Source organism: Pimephales promelas, chromosome 18 (assembly GCF_988280905.1).
Source record: "Pimephales promelas chromosome 18, fPimPro1.hap1.1, whole genome shotgun sequence".
NCBI classification, from domain to species: domain Eukaryota; kingdom Metazoa; phylum Chordata; class Actinopteri; order Cypriniformes; family Leuciscidae; genus Pimephales; species Pimephales promelas.
The window spans coordinates 21,087,908-21,111,013 of record NC_142786.1 but is presented as its reverse complement, the minus strand read 5'-3'; the positions used below and the strand labels follow the sequence as shown (position 1 = coordinate 21,111,013).

Sequence of the window (23,106 nt, the reverse complement as noted above, 5' to 3'; positions counted from 1 at the left end):
GTCACACATACGCAAATGCATGCTCTAGTTCCCTTCCACTTCCTGTTGCTTTCAGATATAGCGAGATAAAAGTAAACGCCTGTGGCATGTTTGGTTTTAGTCTGACCTCTTAATACTTATAAATTAAATGATTGGAAATGCAAACTTCAGTCATGTTAAGTGAGGAATCCATGAGTAGTTGTTATAAGGCTGGTTCATGCAAAAACACACTTAAATACTATTAATGCTAAATTAATTACAATTTATTGAAGTACCGTTTATTTATTTATTTGGTTACACTGTGTTTCGATAGCCAACTTCGTACATTCTAACTATAAGTAATTTTGCAACTACATGTCAACTAACTTTCATTAATTTGCAACTACATGTCAACTAACTCTAAATTAGAGACTGATAGGTTAGGGTTAGTAGAAAATATTGACGTAGTTGTAAAGTTATTTATAGTCAGTAGTCTAAAGTGTACTATCAAAATAAAGTGTTACTATGTATTTATTTTTTCCTGTGTCTTAGATTTGAACCGTCACTCAGAAAGTTACTCTTACTCTTGTGTTAGGCCATAAATATGTTAGTTATTTCGCATAATCAATGTTCAAACTCATCTTTAAATGCGGTTGTGCATCACAAAACTGATGCATCCTTTCACAGAACTTCAAATGTAGATTCTTATGGTAGAACTCATGATAAAAATCACTAAAATAAGCCTAAGGTGATGGCAGAAATAATTGACGAAGTTCTCGGAAAGTGCACAGGAAGCCCTGACCACCATACAGGAACTTGCATGAGCATCAGTAGACGCAGGGTGGATTTACGTGTGTGTTTCTGAGTGTTTCAGCTCGCTTGTTCTCATTGAGAAAGAGACGGAGAGAAAGATGTCTGGAACAAGGACTCTCTGCTGCCATGTCAACACGGCGACCCTCTCGTTTGCCATCATATATCTGGTAAAACAGCTTCACACACACACACACCATTAGATGCTGCGTACAGTGTGTGTTTATATAGTTAGAACTTGCATTCACTTGCAGTATTAACATGGCCATTTTGTTGCTGTTATGTGTCATTTGTCTCATTTTAGTGCAGAAAGAGGAAGCTGGCTCCATTTTGAAGTCACAGTCAGTTCCTGAGCCACAGATTCAATATCGATAGTCCACTTTAGATATTTTAATAACTAAAAGTAACTTTGCAACTACATGTTATCTAGCTCTCATTTAAGCATTAGTAGACTGTCTGCTTAATATCTGCTGATACTTTATTTTGATGCTCCCCAACAGATATTACACTGACTAGAAATAATGGAAACAATTTACAATACGGTTCATTAGTTAGTTCATTAGAACAGAAAAAATGAAAAAATGATTTTCTTGCTTAATATTTTTGTCTTGATTCCAGTCCAAATTTCCAAAAATTCTTAAATCAAGATGCATTTACTAGATGAGTAAAATGCCATGAGATATTATGTCCTGTTTTACGGGGAATTGATATAAATTAAATTGAGTTTTTGCTTAAAAAAAAAGAAGCAAAATGATAAAGATAGTGTTAATTCAAACAGGAACTAGATTATTTTTCTTACCCCATTGGCAGATCATTTAGCTTGCTTTTAAGCAAAAACTCACTTAATGTTGATTAATTTTCCCAGAAAACAAGACTTAATATCTTATGTCATTTTACTGCTTTAGAAAATTCATCTTGATTTAAGAATTTTTTGATATTTGGACTGGAAACATGAGAAAAATACTAAGTAAGAAAAGCATTTTTTTTTGCAGTGAATGAACAATTCTACTTCAGCATTTATTAATCTGTTAATTTCAACATTTACTAATAACATTAGTTAATGCACCGTGAACTAACATAAAAATACAGTTGTTCATTGTTTGTTCATTTAACATTCACAAAGATTAATAAATACTGTAACAAATATTTTGCTCATTGTTAGTTCATTTTCGTTAACTAATGAATTTTATTGTAAAGTGTTACTGAAGTTACTTTGCAAATACATGTCAATTTAATCTACTTGCCCTAATCTATCAGTCTACTAATAGTCTAATGAGAGCGAGTTTACATAAAGTTACTTATTGTTACAAGAATGTTCCCTTGAAATAAAGTTAAACACAATGTTTGTCATACAGCATTATCCATCTCTTTATCTGAAGCTGATATTTATTTAGCGACCAATAGATTCGATGCATAGACAGAGAAACTAACATGCATAGACATTTTTACATATTGATCTAAAAAGGATTGTGTGAGAAATCGATATATTTAGGAATAAATATAAATACGTCTATAGCATTTCTATGTGAGGGAGGAGGTTGTGTCTGTGTAATGTAATTTACACTTTTACAGGTTTTTCTGAATGAACCGCTGTTCTTGTGTAACTTGTTCTGTTGGTGTTGGCTCGGAGGAGACAGACCAAACAGACCGGCTGCCAGAATACACACACACACACTGAGACACACGCTTACCTTTATGAATTCATTCTGTCACATGCATCTCATCTGTACCCCCTCTGTGTTTGTGTGTGTGTGTGTGTCGTCTCTATAGATTGTTAATGTGCTGAAACTGGTGGGCATCTTTCTTACGGTTTCATGGGATAAACCGGAATATTCTGTCTACTATCATGAATCAACGGCTCTCAAGGGCCAGCGTGTCTGTGAGTTCACTTCATTCAGTTACACTTGATTTTAAGGATACGTTTAAAGGAGTTGTTCACTTTAAAAAAAAAATCTTTTGCTGATAATTTACTCACCCCCATGTCATGCAAGATGTCCATGTCTTTCTTTCTTCATTCGAAAAGAAATTAAGGTTTTTGATGAAAACATTCCAGGATTTTTCTCCATATAATGGACTTCAAGGTCCAAAAGACAATTTCAGTGCAGCTTCAAAGGGCTTTAAAAGACACCAGACGATGAATAAGGGTCTTATCTAGAGAAACGATCGCTCATTTCAAAAATAAATACAAAAGTTTACGTTTTACGTTTAACTAATCTTTTTTCGAGTCATTTCGTTCGTTGAATGAACCATATGACTCAAAAAAAGATTTGTTCATTTTGATATATGAGTTCGAACAGGAGAGTCACGAACGCTCATCACAGAACAGAGCAAGGCGAGCATTTGTGCTTATAAAACTTAAACTTTATTATTTATTTTGTAAATGAGCGGTCGTTTCGCTAGATAAGACACTTATTCATCGTCTAGTGTTGTTTAAAGCCCTTTGAAGCTGCACTGAAACTCTCATTTGGACCTTGAACCGTTTGGACCCCACTGAAGTCCATTATATGGAGAAAATCCTGGAATGTTTTCATCAAAAACCTTCATTTCTTTTCGACTGAAGAAAGAAAGATATGGACATCTTGGATGACATGGGGGTGAGTAAATTATCAGCAAAAGTTTTTGACCCAAGAGTTCACATGATCATCACCACGTTCTTCAGAAATATTTAAGCCTACACTACTGTTCAATTTTTATTGTTTTTGAAAGAAAAAGTCTCTTATGCTCACCAAGGCTGCAATTATTTGATAAAAAATACAGTTATGCAGTCAAAATATTTTGAAATATTATTACATTTTATTATTTATATTATTACATTTAAAATAACTGTTTTCTATTGTAATATATATTGTAACATTTATTTTATTTCTGTGATCAAAGTTGAATTATCAGCACCTTACTCCAGTCTTCAGTGTCACATGATCCTTCAGAAATCATTCTAATATGATTTGATGCTCAAGAAACATTTCTGATAATATCAGTGTTTTTTTTGATGAAACCATGATAATTTTTTTTTCAAGATTCTTTGATAAATGGTGTTTGAAATAGAAATATTTAGTAACATTATAAACGTATTTACTGTCACTTTTGACACATTTGATGTTTCCAGGCTGAATAAAAGTATGGATTTCTTAAAAAAAAAAAAATCTTACTGACCCCAAGCTATTGAACATTAGTGTGATATTTTGAATCACAGATTGTCAGGGGCATCAGATTATGTCCCCCACTAGATTATTATATATTTTTTATATCAATAAAAACAGCAATGGTTCAATAAAATCAATATAAAAAGCCCTAAATGCTGCATCTTGACCAAACATTGTTCGGTATAAGACTTTGCATATATTAATTAATCCTTTAGCATAACATACAAAAAACAATCATAGAAATAATAATAATATTGATAGATAATTCATTCATTCATATTGTCTCTCTGTTTTCCAGTTGACATCAGCACTAATATTCTGATGCTGGTCATGATGTCCATCTCTGCTGTGCTGGTGTTCTTCTCTCAACGCAAGGTGTGTGTGTGTGTGTGTGTGTGTGTGTGTGTGTGTGTGTGCTGGACTTTCATCTGCACTCGCAACATCAACACATGGAAATGCGGTTTATGGGGGGGGGGATGCATTATGAAAAACATTAGAACACATTAATGTATGAATAAATGCATAGATATGAGTTTAGTTAATATTTCAGTTTTATTTATTGAAAAAAATCCATTAAATATCACTTAAGGTGAATTGTAAGTGGTTGTTACATATGAGACAATTAAAGAAGCAAAATGCATATCCCATTTTAGGTCAAGATTAAAAATGTACATTTCGAATAAATGCTTTCTTACTACCCAATCATACTAATAATAAATCGCATTTCAACGGGAACACAATGTATGCATCGTTTAAAGGTTTGGGGTCAGTATGATTCTTTTATGGATATTTTTGCAAGAAGACTTTCATGCTCACCAAGGCTACAATAATCAAAAATACAACAAAAACTATATTTTTGTGAAATATTATTACAATTTAAAATAACTGTTTGCTATTTTAATCGTTTTTAAAATGTAATTTATTCCTGTGATCAAAGCTGAATTTTCAGCATCATTACTCCAGTCACTTTAATGCTTCCTTGCTAAATAAAAGTATTTTTATTAAAATCTTACTGACCTTACTTACTTACTAATCTTCTAATACCCTTTCGTAAACCCCTATTTTATTAATAATTGAATAATAGTCTTATTCTTGAAACTAAAGGTTATTTTTAAATGTTATTTTTCTTATAGCTTTCACTTACTATATTATTTCCTTGAACCTGGAACATAAATATTCATGCCATTATAATACTGAACACTATATTCATTCCAGAAAATAACTCATTCTCCTCTGACTGGGACAAGTTTACAAGAACAATAATAAATCTGTGCAACCAAGGTCAAATATACTTACTAAATTGGTAATGAAACGCTCTGTGTGTTGATACATTTTGAATAAGTCTAGTCAGTTTTTGTTTTATTGAATGTGAGTTTGCATAGGTAAAATGGTTATGTGTGTGTGAGTGTGCACCATATTTATCCAGGTTCCAGAAAGAGAGCTTGTCTCAATATTTATGAAGGTGGTGAAACACAGAATCCGTGCGCTTTCTCCAAACTACACCTTTCAAACCTGATCAGTCTACAACAGGGAAACAGCGAATGTGAATGACTGAATGTGTGATTCACCATTTCTCTCTCTGTGTGTAAGGGCCCGATGTTCGTGCTTCCGTTTTCGCTGATGATGGTGGCGGAGTTGAGTCTCAGTTTTCTCTCGCTGTTTAACGGAGCCTGGGGTCTTCCCGGGACCTCCAGCTATAAAGAAATGCTGCAAGCTGTCGTGAGAATCATTCCTGCACACAAAATGACACAAAACTGAATACTGACTTACTCATTTCAACATAATTTCACCCGATTAATGTGTACTTGTGTGTGTGTCCCTGGCAGAGAAGAGTCTCTGCGATGAATGAGGAGGACATTGGCCAGTTCACCATGTGGTACAGTGTGCTCTTTATGGTGGAAATACTGCTGAAGGTGTGTGTGTGCGCGTGTTTGCGTGTGCGCGCTCTGCAAAAAATGCTTTTCTTTGTATTTTTCTCATGTTTCCAGTCCAAATATCTAAAAACTCTGAATTTTCGAAAGCAGTAAAATGACATAAGATATTGAGTCATTGTCGAGTGAGTTTTTGCATAAAAACAAGCTAAATGATCTGCCAATGGGGTAAGAAAAATAATCTAGTTTATGTTTGAATTTAAGGAGTAGTTCACTTGAAAAAAAACTTTTGCTGATAATTCACTCACCCACTTGTCATCCAATATCTCCATGTCATTCTTTCTTCAGTCGAAAAGAAATTAAGGTTTTTGATGAAAACAAACCAGGATTTTTCTCCATATAATGGACTTTAATGGGTACCAAACGGTTCAAGGTCCAAAAGATATTTTCAGTGCAAACTGCAAACTGTTCAAAGGGCTTTAAACGATTTCAGACGATGAATAAGGGTCTTATCAAGTGAAACGATCAGTCATTTAAAACAAAAAAAAAACAAAAACAAAGTTTAAGTTTTATAAGCTCAAATGCACGCCTTGCTCTGTTCTGTGATGCGCGTTCGTGACTCCTGTTCGAACTCGTTTATCAAAATGAACGAATCTTTTCCAGAGTCAACTCGTTCATTTCGTTCGTTGAATGAACCAAATGACGAAAAAAGATTTGTTCATTTTGATAAACAAGTTTGAACAGGAGAGTCACGAATGCGCATCACAGAACAGAGCAAGGCGTGCATTTGAGCTTATAAAACTTAAACTTTTTTTTTTAATTGAGCGATCGTTTCTCTTAATAAGACCCTTATTCATCGTCTGGAATCGTTTAAAGCCCTTTGAACAGTTTGCAGTTTGCACTGAAACTGTCTTTTGGACCTTGAACCGTTTGGACCCCATTGAAGTCCATTATATAATCCTGGAATGTAAATTATCAGCAAAAGTTTTTTTTAAAAAGTGAACTACTCCTTTAACACCATCTTTATCTTTCTTACCCCCTATCATTTGGGTGCTGGCCCTGCTAAACCCTGTTAAGAGGACAAAATATGTCTTCTTATTTTTAGTCCCCATGAGGAAAACTGCTTACAATGATAATTATATTTTTTTGAAAATGTAAAAATGCAGAGTGCAAATGCAGAGTACTGTAGGATGGTTATGGTATTTATGTGTACAGTATGAAAATAATTATGTCTATGGAAAGTCTTTACTGAAATGTCTTTGCTGAATTAAAGTAAAAAGTAAAAGTAATTTAACTGTGGTTTATGACGATAATATAATTTGTTTAAAAAATATGTAATACCAATCTATACACACAAACACAGATATGATGTGTCATCATTCTATTAAAAACAAACTCATGCAAACACATACAACTTTATTCACACTCACTCTCTCTCTCACATGCACATACAAACATACGCACACACAAACACAAACTCACACACACACACACAAACTCACTCACACACGCACACAAACACACACACACTGTTGTTTTGTCTGCTGTTCTGAATTGTACAGTCTACACCAGCGCTTGTTTTGCCAGTAAGCGTGTTTGAGGTGTAAAGACGATGTATAGAGCCAGTCATAGCGTGTGTGCTGATTGAGGAGGCTTTAGGAGAAGGTAGAGGGAAATTAAACTGCCCTCTGGATGGTTTCTGCATAGCTGTGTGTTCATTTATACGTTTAGAATCATGTTGTGCATTTGGGCTTTTATCAGTATCCCTATGTGTGTGTGTGTGTTCTGTGTAGGTGTACGTCTTTCAGGTGTCAATGAAGTGTTTCTACGCCCTGAAGGAAAAAAGAGTCTCTGCCATCCATGTTGACACTGGAAATGCTGTGACAGTAAGTGCAGTTATAGTACAGATTGTTCTTTGGTGTCAGAAGATAAAGCATTTGTAATGTTGTTGTTTAATAAATTATAAATATACAATCCCAAGCCACTACCCAATCCCTTCCGATCTTCTTTTAATAGTTTATACCATCGTGATCAAATAAAACAAATCGGCATTTGTTGTGTTTTTGACTAACAGGTGAAGCTTCCTTCTTATGATGAGGCTCTCAAAATGAAAGCAGAAGACACACCCCCGACCTATCAAGAGCCCTAAAATTATACGCATTCGTATTTCCTGCATGGCTTTATGACGCAAAAAAAGATAAACCACAATAAGCACAAATATTCACACACATGCTAACAACCAGATGCAGCACATAAACACACGTCTACGCTTGTATTCCTGCTTTCACACAATAAAGGTAATTAGTGAGTAATTAATGTGTTTCTGATTATTGTGTCCTCACCGGTTCACGGTGAAGGAAGACTGTTTTAACAATATCTGTTGTGGTTTAAATGCACTGCAGAAAAATTACCAAACCATTATAACATCAAAATACATTTACTTAGAGGAAAAATGACAAGATATTAAGTCTTGTTTCCTGAAAAAACATTCAGAATTAAGCGAGTTTGTGCTTTAGACAAGATAACATATCTGCCAGCGGGGTCAGAAAGTTAATCTTGTTTTCCTTTGAATTATGTTTATTTTTTTTTATGATCTCACTGACACTTGTCTAAAGGATAAACTCGCTTGATTTTGATCATTTCTTTCCGTAACCAAGACTTAAGTCATTTTTGTTAGTCATCATCTTGATTTAAGAATGTTTAGATATTTGTAATGGAAGACAAGACAAAAATACTAAGAAAATCATTTTTGCAGTTTATTTTCGGTTCATTATTGTCTGGTCATCATGAGTCAGAAACTAGTGACATCTGGGGGATTTTATGATTATGAGATAGTAACTAATGTGAAGCGGGGTTTTTTTCTGCTGTATGTGTGCAGGGAATATTTAATTCCTATTATCAAATATATGAATTGCTTGATATAATATTATAAAATGCAAAAAAAAAAAAAAACATTTCACATCGTGATCAATGTGGTTTAAATGCACTGAAAAAAGAGGTGCCAAATGCTTGTTTTCCAGTAAAAATACCAAAAAAATTATAACATCAAAATACATTTCACTTAAAGGAGTAGTTCACTTTAAAAAAAACTTTTGCTGATAATTTACTCACCCCAATGTCATCCATGCTATCCACGTCTTTCTTTCTTCAGTCGAAAAGAAAAAAAGGTTTTTGATGAAAACATTCCAGGATTTTTCTCCATGTAATGGACTTCAATGGGAACCAAACGGTTCAAGGTCCAAAAGACAATTTCAGTACAAACTGCAAACTGTTGAAAGGGCTTTAAACAATTTCAGACGATGAATAAGGGTCTTATCAAGCGAAACGATCGTTCATTTAAAAAATAAATAACAAAGTTTAAGTTTTACAAGCTCAAATGGCGTTCTGTGATGCGCGTTCGTGATTCTCCTGTTCGAACTCGTTCATCAAAATGAATGAATCTTCTAATTACTGAGTTAATTCATTTATTTCGTTGGTTGAATGAACCAAATGACTCGAAAAAAGATTTGTTCATTTTGATGAACGAGTTCAAATAGGAGAGTCACGAACGTGCATCACAGAACAGAGCAAGGCGACCATTTGTGCTTATAAAAATTAAAACTTTCTTATTTTTTTTTTTAAAATGAGCGATCGTTTCGCTTAATAAGACCCTTATTCATCGTCTGGAATCGTTTAAAGCCCTTTCAACAATTTGCAGTTTGCACTCAAACTGTCTTTTGGACCTTGAACCGTTTGAACCCCATTGAAGTCCATTATATGGAGAAAAATCCTGGAATGTTTTCATCAAAAACCTTAATTCATTTTCAACTGAAGAAATGACTACATGGATATCTTGGATGACATGGGGGTGAGTAAATTATCAGCAAAAGTTTTTTTTAAAGGTGAACTACTCCTTTAAGAGGCAAAATGATGAAATATATGAATTGCTTTATATAATGTTATAAATAAATAAATTACATTTAAAAAGATATTCAGCTTAAAAAACAGTTATTTCAAATTGTAATAATAGTTCACAATATTACTGTTTTTTACTGCATTTGAATTCCAATGAATGCAGTCTTGGTGAGCAGAAGAGGCTTTTCTTAAAAAAAACGTTAAAAAATCTTACCGACTCATGACTTTTGAACAGTAATGTAAATACAATTTTTTTAAATATTTATTAATAATAAATTTTTTTTTAAATGGTTCACAGTGTTATATCTACTTTAGTTTACACTTAATTTGGTCAATAGCGAATCATTTCTTTAAAAAGAATTATAAAGTGACTTTATACTTCTGTTTTCCAGTAAGCTGTACTGTGGCACAGAAGGTGCAAGAAATAAGGAAACTTTAATGTTCTTGTCGAAGTCACTGGCACACTTCAGGTACGTAGGGCTTTTTCCGGCAGGTTGGCGATAGATGGATGGATGGATGGAAGCAGGAGGCAGAGAGAAACAGTGTGTGTTCACAAACCTTAATGGCTGTGTTATGCAATATATAAACAAACACACACACTCCATTTACATAGACAAACAGGACTACCGGGGAATTATTTTCTGAGTGTTCCTGAGTACTTCGCAGGCAGCTTTCCCTTATGTCATTCAAAACTCATTTATTCTCTGGAACAAAAACTAAAAACGATATGTTTAAGCTGCTTTCTTCTGAAATGGTTTATTGGATGGTGGCTAGGCAAAAGAAACCCATAAAAGCTGTCAACAACTGGTGCTATGAAATTCAGGTCTTCTCAAACCATCCAATATCTGACTGAAATTAAGTCATTGTTCACCATAAATCTAGCTTGATTGTTGTGGTCACTATTAATTTTCATTTCCTTTAGAGGTTCAGAAAGACACGTTCCAGTAAATAATGAATAAATTACGTCAAGTCAACACGAAACAGAAATTGCGATAGCCTTCTCCTCCTATTGTAATGTATATTGAGTGAAACGGCTTCTCAAACAAGAACAAATGTAGGGGGCGGGACTTGATTTTGTTTGTGGGGAATTGATTGATTGCTATTGGTCGATCCTTGTTTGACTGACAGGTTGCCCCGCCCTCTTTGTGCAAAAGGGAGTGGAAGTTATTTTGATTAAAGAATAAAGATTACGAGGCACATTCATTAAAAAATAAATAAATAAATGATGCGCACAGATAAATAATTTATAATAAATACTGAAATATCTCATAATACACAACTACATGTTGCATGTGGTCAGCACCTCTAATAAAAACCTTTTAGAAATGGCATTTCACACTCAATATTATTAAATTTGGTCTCAGACATGCGTGCTCACGTGCAATACTGGTATTTCCCAGCAGGCACACTAGACACGGCATGGTGTGTATAGTAGAAAAACACAGACATACACGTACACACAGTCTGAACAGGGCAGTCTGTGTTGGATCAGGAACGGAGGCTTCCCACATAATTCCTGTGCATAAATTCCTGCGTGTGTGAGATTAATTTGAGAGGAAAAGTTCCCAGAAAAGACAGATTCATCTTAATGTTTATTTGAGTTCAACCTCAAGTTAGAGACCCCTCCTAGGGCTCCGAATGAACCCGGTTTCTCTTATACAAACACATACACAGATCAAGGTGTGTTTGTCTTTCCTACCCAAACTCTAGGTTTTTTTTCGGGACAGGTATCCCCCTCCTCCCAAAACGGCTCGTCCACCTCGGGGAGACGGATTTGAGGGCGGGTCTCCAAAATTAAGTGTGTATCTGTGAATATGTGTGTGTTGATAACCTGCATGTTTCTCTCACTGTGAATCAGTCTGTCTCTGGTAGTCGAGCAGGTCATTAGGACTCACGCCGCATTACAGTATGACGTTGCCGGGGTTTGTGATGCTGCTATGCATCCTGGGAGCTCAAGCCACCATGGATCTGAGAAATGCTGCTGCTATGGGTAAGAAAAGAGCATCATTAACACATCCATCAATGTCATTCATTTATCACTGGTGCCAACAGGATTAATGTTTTAGTAGGAGTAGTTCACTTAAAAAAAAAAAAAAACTTTTGCTGATAATTTACTCACTCCCATGTCATCCAAGATGTCCATGTCTTTCTTTTCTCAGTTAAAAAGAAATTAAGGGTTTTTGATGAAAACATTCAGGATTTTCTCCATATAATGGACTTCAATGGGAACCAAACGGTTCAAGAGTTTCAGTGCAGCTTCAAAGGGCTTTAAACGAAACCAGACGATGAATAAGGGTCTTATCTAGGACCATTCGAGTCATGACTCGAAAAAAGATTCGTTCATTTTGATGAACGAGTTTGAACTAGAGAGTCACGAACGCGCATCAGAGCAAGGTGAGCATTTGTGCTTATAAAACTTAAACTTTTGTATTTATTTTTTAAATGACCGATGGTTTCGCTAGCTAAGACCCTTATTCATCGTCTGGTGTTGTTTAAAGCCCTTTGAAGCTGCACTGAAACTGTCATTTGGACCTTGAACCGTTTGGACCCCAGTAAAGTCCATTATATGTAGAAAATCCTGGAATGTTTTCATCAAAAACCTTAATTTCTTTTCGATTGAAGAAAGAAAGACATGGACATCTTGTATGAAATGGGGGTGAGGAAATTATCAGCAAAAGTTTTTTTTAAAAGTGAACTACTCCTTTAAATCAAGGCACATTTGCTTGAGAAGCAAAATGACTCTAGATGTTAAGTCTTACACTCTTGTGTAAGACTTAAGACTCTTGTTAAGTCTTACACTCTTCTGTAAGACTGGCTTACACTCTTGTAAGCCAGAATAATAAAAGAAATATCTGCTAAAAATAAACTTACAGTAATTCAAATGGAATACAAGATTATTTTTCTAATCTTAATCTTATTTTAAGCACAGTTTTTCAGTAAACAAGACTTAACATATAGTTATTTTGCTCAGCATTGACTTTTTTGCTAGTTTTGCTGGTTCAAGTGTGGACAAAGCATTATCACATCTGTAGAAAGACTGAGGTGGTAAAGGTGTTTAAATTCACTATATTCACCTATATTTTTGTTTTTAATTTTCGCAAATTACCTTTAAAGAGCATGTTCTAAAGTCTGTACCTCCTCCAGTGCTTTTCTGTGTTTTAAACCTGCATGTGCCTGGTATTTAAATATTACATTAGTTTAATTTTCGTAGGTCTAGGTGTTAAAAACTAAGAGAGATGCTTCAATCAAGTAGGTAATTAGGGTTGTGTTTCCAGTGGTTGTACACAACTTGTATGTCCTCAAGGAAAATGTGTTTTTAAGGTTTCAAATGTCTACATTTGTACACAAAGAGGGCCTGTGCGTGAGTGTGTGTGTGTAAATCCGTGCATGCATGCATACCTGAGGCTGAATGTATAATCAATGGGAGTTATTATGAGAACAGCAAACACTGTATACATTTATTGAGCTACACGCAGCCTGTCTGGCTTTTCACTCTCACTTTTTTTCCCACACCCCAATTTGTACACTGTTTAACAGTTTTTTTTTAAAATAAATGCAGGAGAGTTTAATCACTTCCATGATTTAAAGTCCCCATGTGGTGAAAATCAAGCTTTTAATGTTGTTTATATGTCTATGTGGTGTTTTTAATGTGCTTTAAGACAAACTGTGTGCAAATTCATAAGGTAACACCATTATTATAGTAGTTCACCACAGTATTTTCTCCTTAAAACTGAACCAAAGACAGTCTAAAAAAAAAATCACTGGTGTTTCTGATGTCACAAACGACCTTGTAACCAATCAGATCAATGTGGGATCATCAACGAGTGAATCTCTGAGCTGTATGGGTGAGTGGAGGCGGGGCTCATTTGCATATTAATCGAACCGCATATACTAAAATGAAGGCAAGGGTGTAGAATTACATTCAAACTATTTTAAGGCATTAAGAAATGTATTTTTCAAGGACAAAACTTTGAAATATCTCATTTTGGTGATCAAAGATGAGTTTTAAGGGATAAAATGATTGACAGGGTGACTTTAATATTTAGATTGTATGATTCAATTGGGTATGTAACCAGTGAGGTCGTACTGGGAATAATATCTCCACATCACATGCATGCATCATGTTAATGTCAAATGATTCTCTCTCAGTGTTTAATGATCAAGAATGAAGTAAATGTGCATAAATGTGTGTAATCTGTTCGGAGTTTCTCTGTTGTCGTGAATAAACCTTCATTACATCAGGAGGGGTGTCACTGATGCTGCACAGCTGAGGAAAGATTTTTAGCATATTGAACACTTCAGAAGTGTTAAGGCAGTTATAGTGTATTCTTAGACGGGATGCCGTCCCCACAGGTTAGACCTTTAATTTCTTCTAAAATTACCTCAAGTTAGATCAGTTTGAAAAAATGCCTCAGGTGCTTTATATATAGAACATTTTAGGGGTTCCCATCATGGATATAGATTTGAATCATTTAGTTTTAATTAATTTGATGAAATTTTGTGAATTAAACGGCTCATAAACATACTTTATCACAAGAAAAAAAGAAAAAAACTTACACATTTAGATATTATGCAATCATTTAAGACATTTCCCCTTATATAGAACATTTCAAATTGTGTCAAGAACCCTATAGGGTTCTATATAGAAACCCATTGAGGCTTTTTTTTTTTTTACCATCATCAATAAATACCAAAATGTGACTAATTAAATCATTTATGTCTGGCCTGTCTGGGGTCTAAACATATTGAATTCAATCGATCTCACATATTTACATCCTCTGTTCTTTCACTCTTTCCAGCTGCAGGCTTGTGTTACACAAAGCCCACTGATGTAGTGTTCATCATCGACAGCTCTCGAAGTGTCCGGCCGGCTGAGTTTGAGCAGGTCAAGGTCTTCCTGACCAAAGTGATCGACGGTTTGAACGTCGGAGCTGATGCTACTCGCGTGGGTGTCGTGAACTACGCCAGTCGGGTGAAGAATGAGGTCTCTCTGAAGTCCCACAAAACCAAGGCTGCGCTTGTCAAGGCCGTGTCCAAGATCGAGCCACTGTCCTCCGGGACCATGACAGGCCTGGCCATCCAGTTCGCCATGAACGTGGCCTTCAGCGAAGCCGAGGGAGCGCGCAAATCCCCCGACATCAGCAAGGTCAGAGTCCTACACGCTTATAAATATTGGCATCTGGTTCCATGAAGAACCTTTGACATCAATGGAAACTTTCAAATGCACAAAAGGTACTTTATGTTTGAAAAAAAGAAAAAAAAGTTTAACAACTTTTCACTAAGGGTGCTTTAAAGGCAGGGTAGGCAGTTCTAAAATACTTTTCCCAAATTAGTTTAAACTGTATATACCAATACGCTGATTTCACACTGCCGCCAATTTGTAATGGCTCCAGTGGGAAGAAAATTGGAAGTGTCACCTTTAATCATAGGAGAGTCACGAATGCGATGGTCTATATAGTCTTCATAAGACTATTTACAGTAATTTAGAAATTAAAAATGATGTTTTATGTATAATTCAGAACGTAAAAAAGAAGCAGGAAAAAACTATATACAAATCCTATGTTGGACATTAACATCCAATTGTGTAAATTGCCGCAGCAGCTTCAAGATTTCATAATAATTCGTGAAATCAGCGTATACATATCGAAATGTAAGTACTCTGAAAAGGAGACTATAAAAATCGAGTGTCTGTAGTCCTCTCAGGGCTGCAATAAACACAGCTATTCTGTCCATTCGGAACGAATGCAATGATTGGCTGGGCGACTGTCACTCTCCCTCGCTACCATGGTTTCCACCCCTGCTGCTGCAGGAGCCGCCCACATGCGCGCGCTCGCTCATTTCAAAAGAGGAGAGGCACGGCCGAAAGCTAGTCTCACAATTATGGCAGAGAAAGAGCAGTCAAAATTCCCAGTACCACCTGCATATACAATCAGCGCAGACAAACTATGGTGATGTCACTCCATGCACTGCGTTGGTGAGCGGTCGGCATCACGTGTTCATGTGTTTTGGGGGCGTGGCTTTGGAAGGGGCCCAGAAGGGAGGGGGTGGGAGTTTCTCTTTCAAAATCCAGCAGTTCTCTGCTAGTTTCTCAAACTTACCTACCATGCCTTTAACATTAGGCTGTGTTTGAAATTGTCCCCATACCATCATTTACTATTCCCTACACATTAGTCCACTAATATACTCCACTTGAAGAGTCAATGAAAACGAGTTCGGACAATGAGTGTGCAGGAAGGGCTGCCGCTTCTGCATAGTTTGTTTTTTTCCGTTTATTAATCATTTTAAACGTTGCAAACTGGCAGCTTCATTAGTAATGAAACGATTTATCTTGAACTCTGTCATGGAAATTGTATAAATCTTAATTGAACAATTTAATAATCCTGTAAAAAGGAATTTATAACAGTATAATACTACGCTGTAGCCACATTGGACCAGCGGTTTGGAAAATGAATGTATGGATGATTCAGCTGCAGTGCCACCTTCTGGTGAGACATGGTAATTCATTCGGCACTACCCTTACAGAGCATTATGGGTTTTCTCTAGCTGTTGAGCATACATCAGTTGTACACTCGTTATTGCAGTGCATTGTGGGATGGAAAAAGTGCACTTGAAAACTTTCGCTATGGTTTCGAACACCACTACAAACGACTGTCCTCTCAAGTAGTGCCCTGTTTAAGGGTATAGGGGCGATTTCGGACAGCACACCTATGTTCGACTGAAGTCAGTTTGGTTTTCCAAACACTGTTTTCCGAACTCGGTTCCGTTTGCTGCTTATATGAATGTAATCGTACTAAATCATGGAAGTGAACCGCTACTGATGATGTATGATTTGATAAAACTGTGTTTGTGTGTGTTCTCACTGAGTTCTCACTCTTTATCTCAACTTCAACAGAAATGAACTCTCACGTTCTTTAGAACATTTGCAACGCATTCACAGCCGATACGTGCCGCTACGTGCTGATTGGAAACAGAACCAAGAGTTAATAAAAAATGTCTGAAAACAAAACAGGGTTCACAAACAATATGTTCACCATGGTCCATTTAGGTACATAATAACAAGTATGACCTATCTATAAAATCTTAGTAAGATATGTCAACATTTGAACCACTTATTTTTCCCCACATTTGTATCGTTAGGCCTACTTTCTGCAAAAAAATAAAAATAAATAATGTGAAAAAATGAGTGTAGTAATCTCATAAAACCCCCATATTGGGATCATTAACAGCATTAAGCCTCTTTCACAACATGCATCTTGCATTACGTAATCCTCAATGGATGAATTAGGCCCAGATGACCATCTGAATCTACTATTATGTAAGGATCTCTCCAGTTTTAGATCATTTGATTAAAAAACTGCATTGATAAACATTTGCAGGTGGCAATTATTGTGACTGATGGCAGACCGCAGGACAACATCCGTGAAATTGCAGCAAAGGCGCGTGAGGCCGGCATTGAGATATTTGCCATCGGAGTGGGCCGTGTGGAACTGACCACGCTCAGGCAAATGGCCAGCGAGCCTCTGGATGATCACGTGGACTACGTGGAGAGCTACAGCCTCATTGAGAAGCTCACCAAGAAGTTCCAGGAGGCCTTCTGTGGTAAGTGAGAGGACGAGGGGAAGGGAATAGAGGTCTGGAGACTGTCCTCACCATGGCCAGCGATAGTAAAGGTGTTTATACGAGGGCATGTTATCATTAATCTCACTCCAGAAGAAGATCTCCACCCTGTGCTTGATGCTCCACTGCACTCGGCTCTCCGGGCGAGGAAGTAAAAGCATGTGTATTCATCACTGATGTGATCGTAGTTGCTGCAGTGCAGTGGTTCTCAGCTTGGTGATACACTGGGAAAAAGACTTCTTACTCAGTATTTGTCTTGTTTTCCAGTACAAATATACAGACCTTTTAAATCAAGATATGTTTATTCGATAGGCAAGATGACATAAGAAATGAAGGGCCAGATTTACTAAACAGGGCAAATTAACGTGAAACAACAATAGAATAAAAGCACTCAAAAGTTCTGTGGATGACAATGTGCTCAGCTCATTTACATAATGACCAACACTATCTACCAAGCGCAAAATCGATTAAGACGCAACATGGCATCATGATGACTTTTGCGTAAACATACAGTACACGCTACTTTCAAGTCAAGTGGCGTGTTATCTATACACATTTTGAGCAATCCGCGTGTATGCGTGTATGTCTACGCCGTTAAATGTCCGAGTGATTCGGCGTGTATGTACACGCCGTTAAATGTCCGAGCGAAACAAAGCAAAATGTAGATCTACATCTGGGGAGCGATATTTTTTTTCCTAGGATGGTAGGAGAAGACTCATAAATACTAATAACCCCAATGACGGGTAGTTTTAGGGACGGGGTTGGGGTAGGTCCTATATTTATGTATCCAGCAATGTGACGTTAAGTCAACGGCGTTCATAAACACGCTAAAAAGCGATTATGCGTATTGATAGCACGCCAAAATTGGAAATACTAATTGGCGTGTCATACATACACCATTTTAATGAGATTTAATGCTTTTTTGGGCATTCCCAGATAGCACAAGGCTATTTGATGTGCTATTTATTTACATCTGGAAGACCATCGTATCATAGTAGTCATAGTAGTTCCTGTCAGATGTCAAATAGACGACGTTTATAATATGTCAGTTTAACATGCATTCTAAATCATTACATCTTAGAGACATCTTCTAAACGTCTATTTGACATCTGCAGGAAATGTCCTATAGACGTCGGTCTTACAGATGAGCAAACACTCTTAAAAATACGTCTTCCAGATGTAAATAGCACATCAAATAGCCTTGTGCTGAAAATACCAGTAAACTGACTACATGTCTTTAGTAAATCCTGACAATATTTTTTTAGTCTTGTTTACTGAAAAACTGTACAACATGAAGTGACTAAACATCCATCAGTGAAGTAGGATAAAATGTTAGGTTTTGTTTTGTTTCACTGGCAGATTTTTTAAAATTTATTTTAGGCATAAATTCTTCTTTTTGATTACATTTTCATAAAACAAGACATTAAGTCATTTTGCTTCTCAAGTAAAGGCATCTTGATTCAAGAAGTTTTTATTTTTGTAATGAAAAAACAAGACTTTGCTGTGTATGTGACATTTGAGAATTTTCAAATTAGACAATTTCGCAATTTAAAAGGTTGAGAACCAATGCGGTAGAAAGTCAGAGAAACAGCCACCTGAGACAAACCACATTGAGACCTCAGGTGCCTGAGTCTCTGACATATTTCAGTGTGTTTTAAAGATTTGCTGTTCGTTTCAAGTGCAGCAGATTGTTAAAACGCATTGATTTTCTTGAGTTCCCACTTTCACATAGAGTAATTCTCTCCTCGCTAACCCTTCCTTCCCCCACCCGGTGTGTGTGTGTGTGTTACATTCATGGTAGCGGACCTATGCGCGACAAGCGATCATGACTGTGAGCACATTTGCATCAGCACACCCGGATCTTTCAAGTGCGCCTGCAGAGATGGTCACACACTCACGGGCGACGGCCGAACATGCAGCGGTGAGTATGTGTGAATGTTGGGTAAGAATCAAACACATGAGCAAAAGACTTCATACCTGTGCAGATTTTGATGTACTGTATATAAAACCCCTTAGTGATCAAGAAACATTTACTAACCAACAAACACACTCACTCTAAATGGACAAATCATGTGACTTAATGGCCCATTTATAATTTGACTTCAGTTATGGTTTTAAGCTTGTTAATGTGCCCCCCCCCCCCCCCCCCCACCCAAATATGGCAAAATCCTTGTCCTATAAAATATAACACTTCTATATATTTTCATATATTATTATTCATGTGTTATTATATAACAAGAAATGCAAAGAGTGCAACTGGGGTAAAAATCTTCGCATTCGTGCTCTTCGGATAAGAGATCTTAAGAAACATATAAGGCCAATGCACTCGAGAATTAATAAAAAAGCTTTAAATAAATTTAATTTCATTTTAAATACATTTTCTTAATTCTCAGGACCCATTAATTATGTGTGAGAAAAGAAATTATAAAATATTATTATAAAAAAAAATATCCAAAAATATAGAATTGTCGCTATACTGAGTTTTGGGAAATATCTGGAAAAAATTTACTTTGTTTTAAGTTTATATCTTTTTATGCCCACTAGTAAGGTTAGATGTGTAAACATTAGAGAAACTATGTCGCAAGGAAGATTTTTACAAAAATTAGGGATGCACGATATATCGGCCACCGAATATCGGCCGATTTACGAAATTTTTTAAATGTTATCGTTATCAGCAGGACATTTGGATAATATATTATATTAAAGCATTATTTGCCTCATGGTTTTAAATTTCTTGAAATATGATTGAAATCACTTCAAAAAGGAAAATACAGTTAAGCACAACATGCAGAAGTAATACAAAGTGTAATATGCCACGCCTGTCATATAAGCAAGATAAAATTATAATGAGAACATTTTAATTATGTGCTTGTTTTAGGCTCTAAAAAAATATATATAAATTTGGATTTAGATTTATTGGCCAATATATCGGTTATCAGCTTTCAAATATAAGGAATAATCGGTTATCGGTATCGAAAAAAATGTTCATAACAGTACATCCCTAAAAAATATATGCAGATTAATTTTATTTTTTTTTATTGTTGAAATCTAGGGCCGTCAATAGTATAATCACTATTAATCACATGCCTCCCCTCTATAGAAAAGAGAAACAAAATGAAATGGTAATAATAAATAAATAAATCTTATAATAAATATTTATATATAAACTTTGAGAGTCCTACATTTATTTACTACATTTTGGTAAAAAAAAAAAAAAAGAAGAAATATTTTTCTGTTCCCTTGTTCCCCTGTTTAGTTTGGAAATCCTATCCACCAAACACTTTATCTCTGTTATCTCAGCTTGCAGTAACGCTGCAGATGTGGTCTTCTTGATCGATGGGTCCAAGAGCGTGAGACCAGAGAACTTCGAGCTGGTCAAGAAATGGATCAACCTGATCATCGACAAACTGGACGTGTCAGAAACCAACACTCACGTGGGACTGGTGCAGTATTCCAGCTCTGTGAAGCAGGAGTTTCCTCTGGGACGCTACAACAACAAAAAGGCCCTTAAAGAAGCCGTAAAAAAGATGGGTTATATGGAGAGGGGAACCATGACTGGACAGGCCATCAATTTCCTGGTGGACAACAGCTTTACTCCTAGCCAGGGCGCCAGACCTGGAGTGCCAAAGGTCGGTATTGTCTTCACTGACGGCAGGTCGCAAGACTACATTGGAGACGCCGCCAAGAAGGCCAAGGAGAACGGTTAGGGGGGGAAAACACACACACAGAAATGCAATGTAAAGTGTATGAGTGTTTTTACAGTGCACTGTGTGCGTGTTTAGGCGTTGAAATGTTTGCTGTGGGCGTTGGCAATGCTGTCGAGGACGAGCTGAGAGAGATCGCCTCTATCCCTGTCGCTGACCATTACTTCTACACGGCAGACTTCAAAACCATGAACCAAATTGCCAAGAAGCTGCAAATCAATGTTTGTCAAGGTAAGTAAAACCACAAAAAATAAGCATTGAAATCAATTGAATATTTCTTTTGAAATTTTGCTGTCCTGTTACTTACAGTTGAAGATCCCTGTGAATGTAATTCCCTTGTCAAGTTCCAGAAAAAGGTGGAGGAGGCACTACAGGCATTAACAAAGAAATATATCCTTTCCTAAACAGAGTTCAGAGCTCAATTCCACATCTGCCATGCTGAAAATATTCACTAAACAAATTCCTATTACGCTTAATATTCAATATTGACTTACAAAATGCTACTGAATGCTTATGTACATTAGCTGAATGTGTCATCTCTATGTTTTTAGGTAAGATGTGCCTTTTTAAGAAGGTTTTGGACTCGCTGTATGATAATTAAAATCAAAAGAAATTAGTGATGCATGATAAAGTGGTTCCATATTGGGTAATGGCAGATATAAGGTTTATAGAATATATACAGGCCGATATTGAAAATGTTATTGTGCATGCTCATTTTCAGCTATTTGTACTTTGTCCTCAAAATAATAATTCTATAAAACAAATAATTAACTAAATTAATTACAAAATAAATAAAAAATTCTATTGTAAACTATAAAAATAATAAAAAAAATATACTACAAAAATAAAATATACATCATATTTAGCAAACATATTTGAATTGTTCAGACAAAATATTATATAATTGAATATATTGTATTAAAAATGTAATATATAAAATAACAAGTTGTGTATATAAATATAAAACAAGTATATAAAAATATAGTAAATAAAATATCAGTCATTTATCAGCTTACCCGCAATGGCAAGAATTTTGTTATTGTTGCATCTCTAAAAGAAATGTTATAGCCATAAATGCATAAAGCATCAGACATGTTTAGAGCTGGTTAGGATGGTACTATTGCATCACTTCCTTGACAAAAGCATCACTGGACGCTGTGACGAAAAGGATCACTGCCCTGGAGAACAAGATAGTTTGAGAAGGAGCCAACCTCTAATTCTTACACTAACATCCCTTTCTTTTCTTGTGTAAAATGTCTCCTGTGACCTCTGACCCTGATGCTTTAGATCCACTCCATTTCTTTCTGCCTCTTTGCCTTCATCACTATATTGTCCATGGGGATGGAGCACTGAATAAAAGCGAAAGGAGTCAGTTTTCAAACAACCATCTCCCCCCCTTCAACATAACCCTGTAAGCTTGACTATACAATCTGAGAAGTACAACAAAGGACAATAAAGTCTTCCCTGTGGGGAGGTGGTGTGTCTATTAAATACAGTCTTTCTTAATTCTAGCTTTCTCAAACAAATTCTTTCAGATTCTGCCCCGAAAGTATTATTTTATAAGGAATATATATGTAATGGTAATTTAATATAAGTTTTGACTTGAAATAAATGTGTGAATGCTTGATTATTTTCTCAGATTAAACACTCCATGAAGCACACACACACACACACACAGACACAACACACAGACACACACACACAGGCAAACATTCACTGACTCTGCAAGTGCTAAACATGCTGCTTGTGATGATTCAATAAAATCCCTTTTTGTGTCTGTGTCTTTGTTTGTTGTGTCCTTGTTTGTGTGTGTGTTGAACAGATGCGTGTTAGGCTTGATCACTTCAATACAAGATTTACATAAGAGAAAATATTCTGTGTAATTATTAGGAGCCCCGGGTACAGAGGGATGTAATGTGCAAGCCTAAGGGCCTGTGACTGTGTGCATAATATAGCAGCGGTAATGAAAGCTTGTGATGAAGAGGCGTTCTCTCTTACTACAGAGCCTTCATTATCATTATATGTGTAGTGTGTGAATCATGCAATCCGTACGTACTAGATTCGCCATGTTGTCATTGTCACATGACCTACCAGCGTCAGTTGCATGAC

General features: G+C 36.0%; 2 protein-coding genes across 2 annotated transcripts; both read left to right on the top strand.

Annotated features, from left to right (window-relative positions):
• The first annotated feature begins 785 nt into the window (after positions 1–785).
• On the top strand, positions 786–8,094 carry laptm5 (lysosomal protein transmembrane 5). Its single transcript, XM_039681167.2, has 7 exons — positions 786–938; positions 2,539–2,647; positions 4,210–4,286; positions 5,502–5,630; positions 5,738–5,824; positions 7,576–7,668; positions 7,857–8,094. The coding sequence occupies exons 1-7, from the start codon at positions 870–872 to the stop codon at positions 7,929–7,931; spliced, it is 639 nt and encodes a 212-aa protein (XP_039537101.1). The 5' UTR covers positions 786–869; the 3' UTR covers positions 7,932–8,094.
• Positions 8,095–9,961: 1,867 nt separating this feature from the next.
• matn1 (matrilin 1) lies at positions 9,962–22,778 on the top strand. The gene is made up of 8 exons (XM_089123062.1): positions 9,962–11,666; positions 14,476–14,822; positions 17,053–17,275; positions 19,095–19,214; positions 20,594–20,995; positions 21,076–21,228; positions 21,307–21,387; positions 22,147–22,778. Exons 1-8 carry the CDS (start codon positions 11,585–11,587, stop codon positions 22,194–22,196), a joined length of 1,458 nt encoding a protein of 485 aa, XP_088979188.1. The 5' UTR covers positions 9,962–11,584; the 3' UTR covers positions 22,197–22,778.
• The last annotated feature ends 328 nt before the right edge of the window (positions 22,779–23,106 follow it).

Excerpts from the sequence above, each read along its gene's own strand:
- laptm5 (XM_039681167.2), top strand. The coding sequence starts at position 870 with ATGTCTGGAACAAGGACTCTCTGCTGCCATGTCAACACGGCGACCCTC. Across the intron at positions 4,287-5,501 it reads TGTTCTTCTCTCAACGCAAG|GGCCCGATGTTCGTGCTTCC; the intron begins GTGTGTGTGTGT and ends TCTGTGTGTAAG. Across the intron at positions 7,669-7,856 it reads ACACTGGAAATGCTGTGACA|GTGAAGCTTCCTTCTTATGA; the intron begins GTAAGTGCAGTT and ends TTTGACTAACAG.
- matn1 (XM_089123062.1), top strand. The coding sequence starts at position 11,585 with ATGACGTTGCCGGGGTTTGTGATGCTGCTATGCATCCTGGGAGCTCAA. Across the intron at positions 11,667-14,475 it reads GAGAAATGCTGCTGCTATGG|CTGCAGGCTTGTGTTACACA; the intron begins GTAAGAAAAGAG and ends CACTCTTTCCAG. Across the intron at positions 19,215-20,593 it reads CGACGGCCGAACATGCAGCG|CTTGCAGTAACGCTGCAGAT; the intron begins GTGAGTATGTGT and ends CTGTTATCTCAG.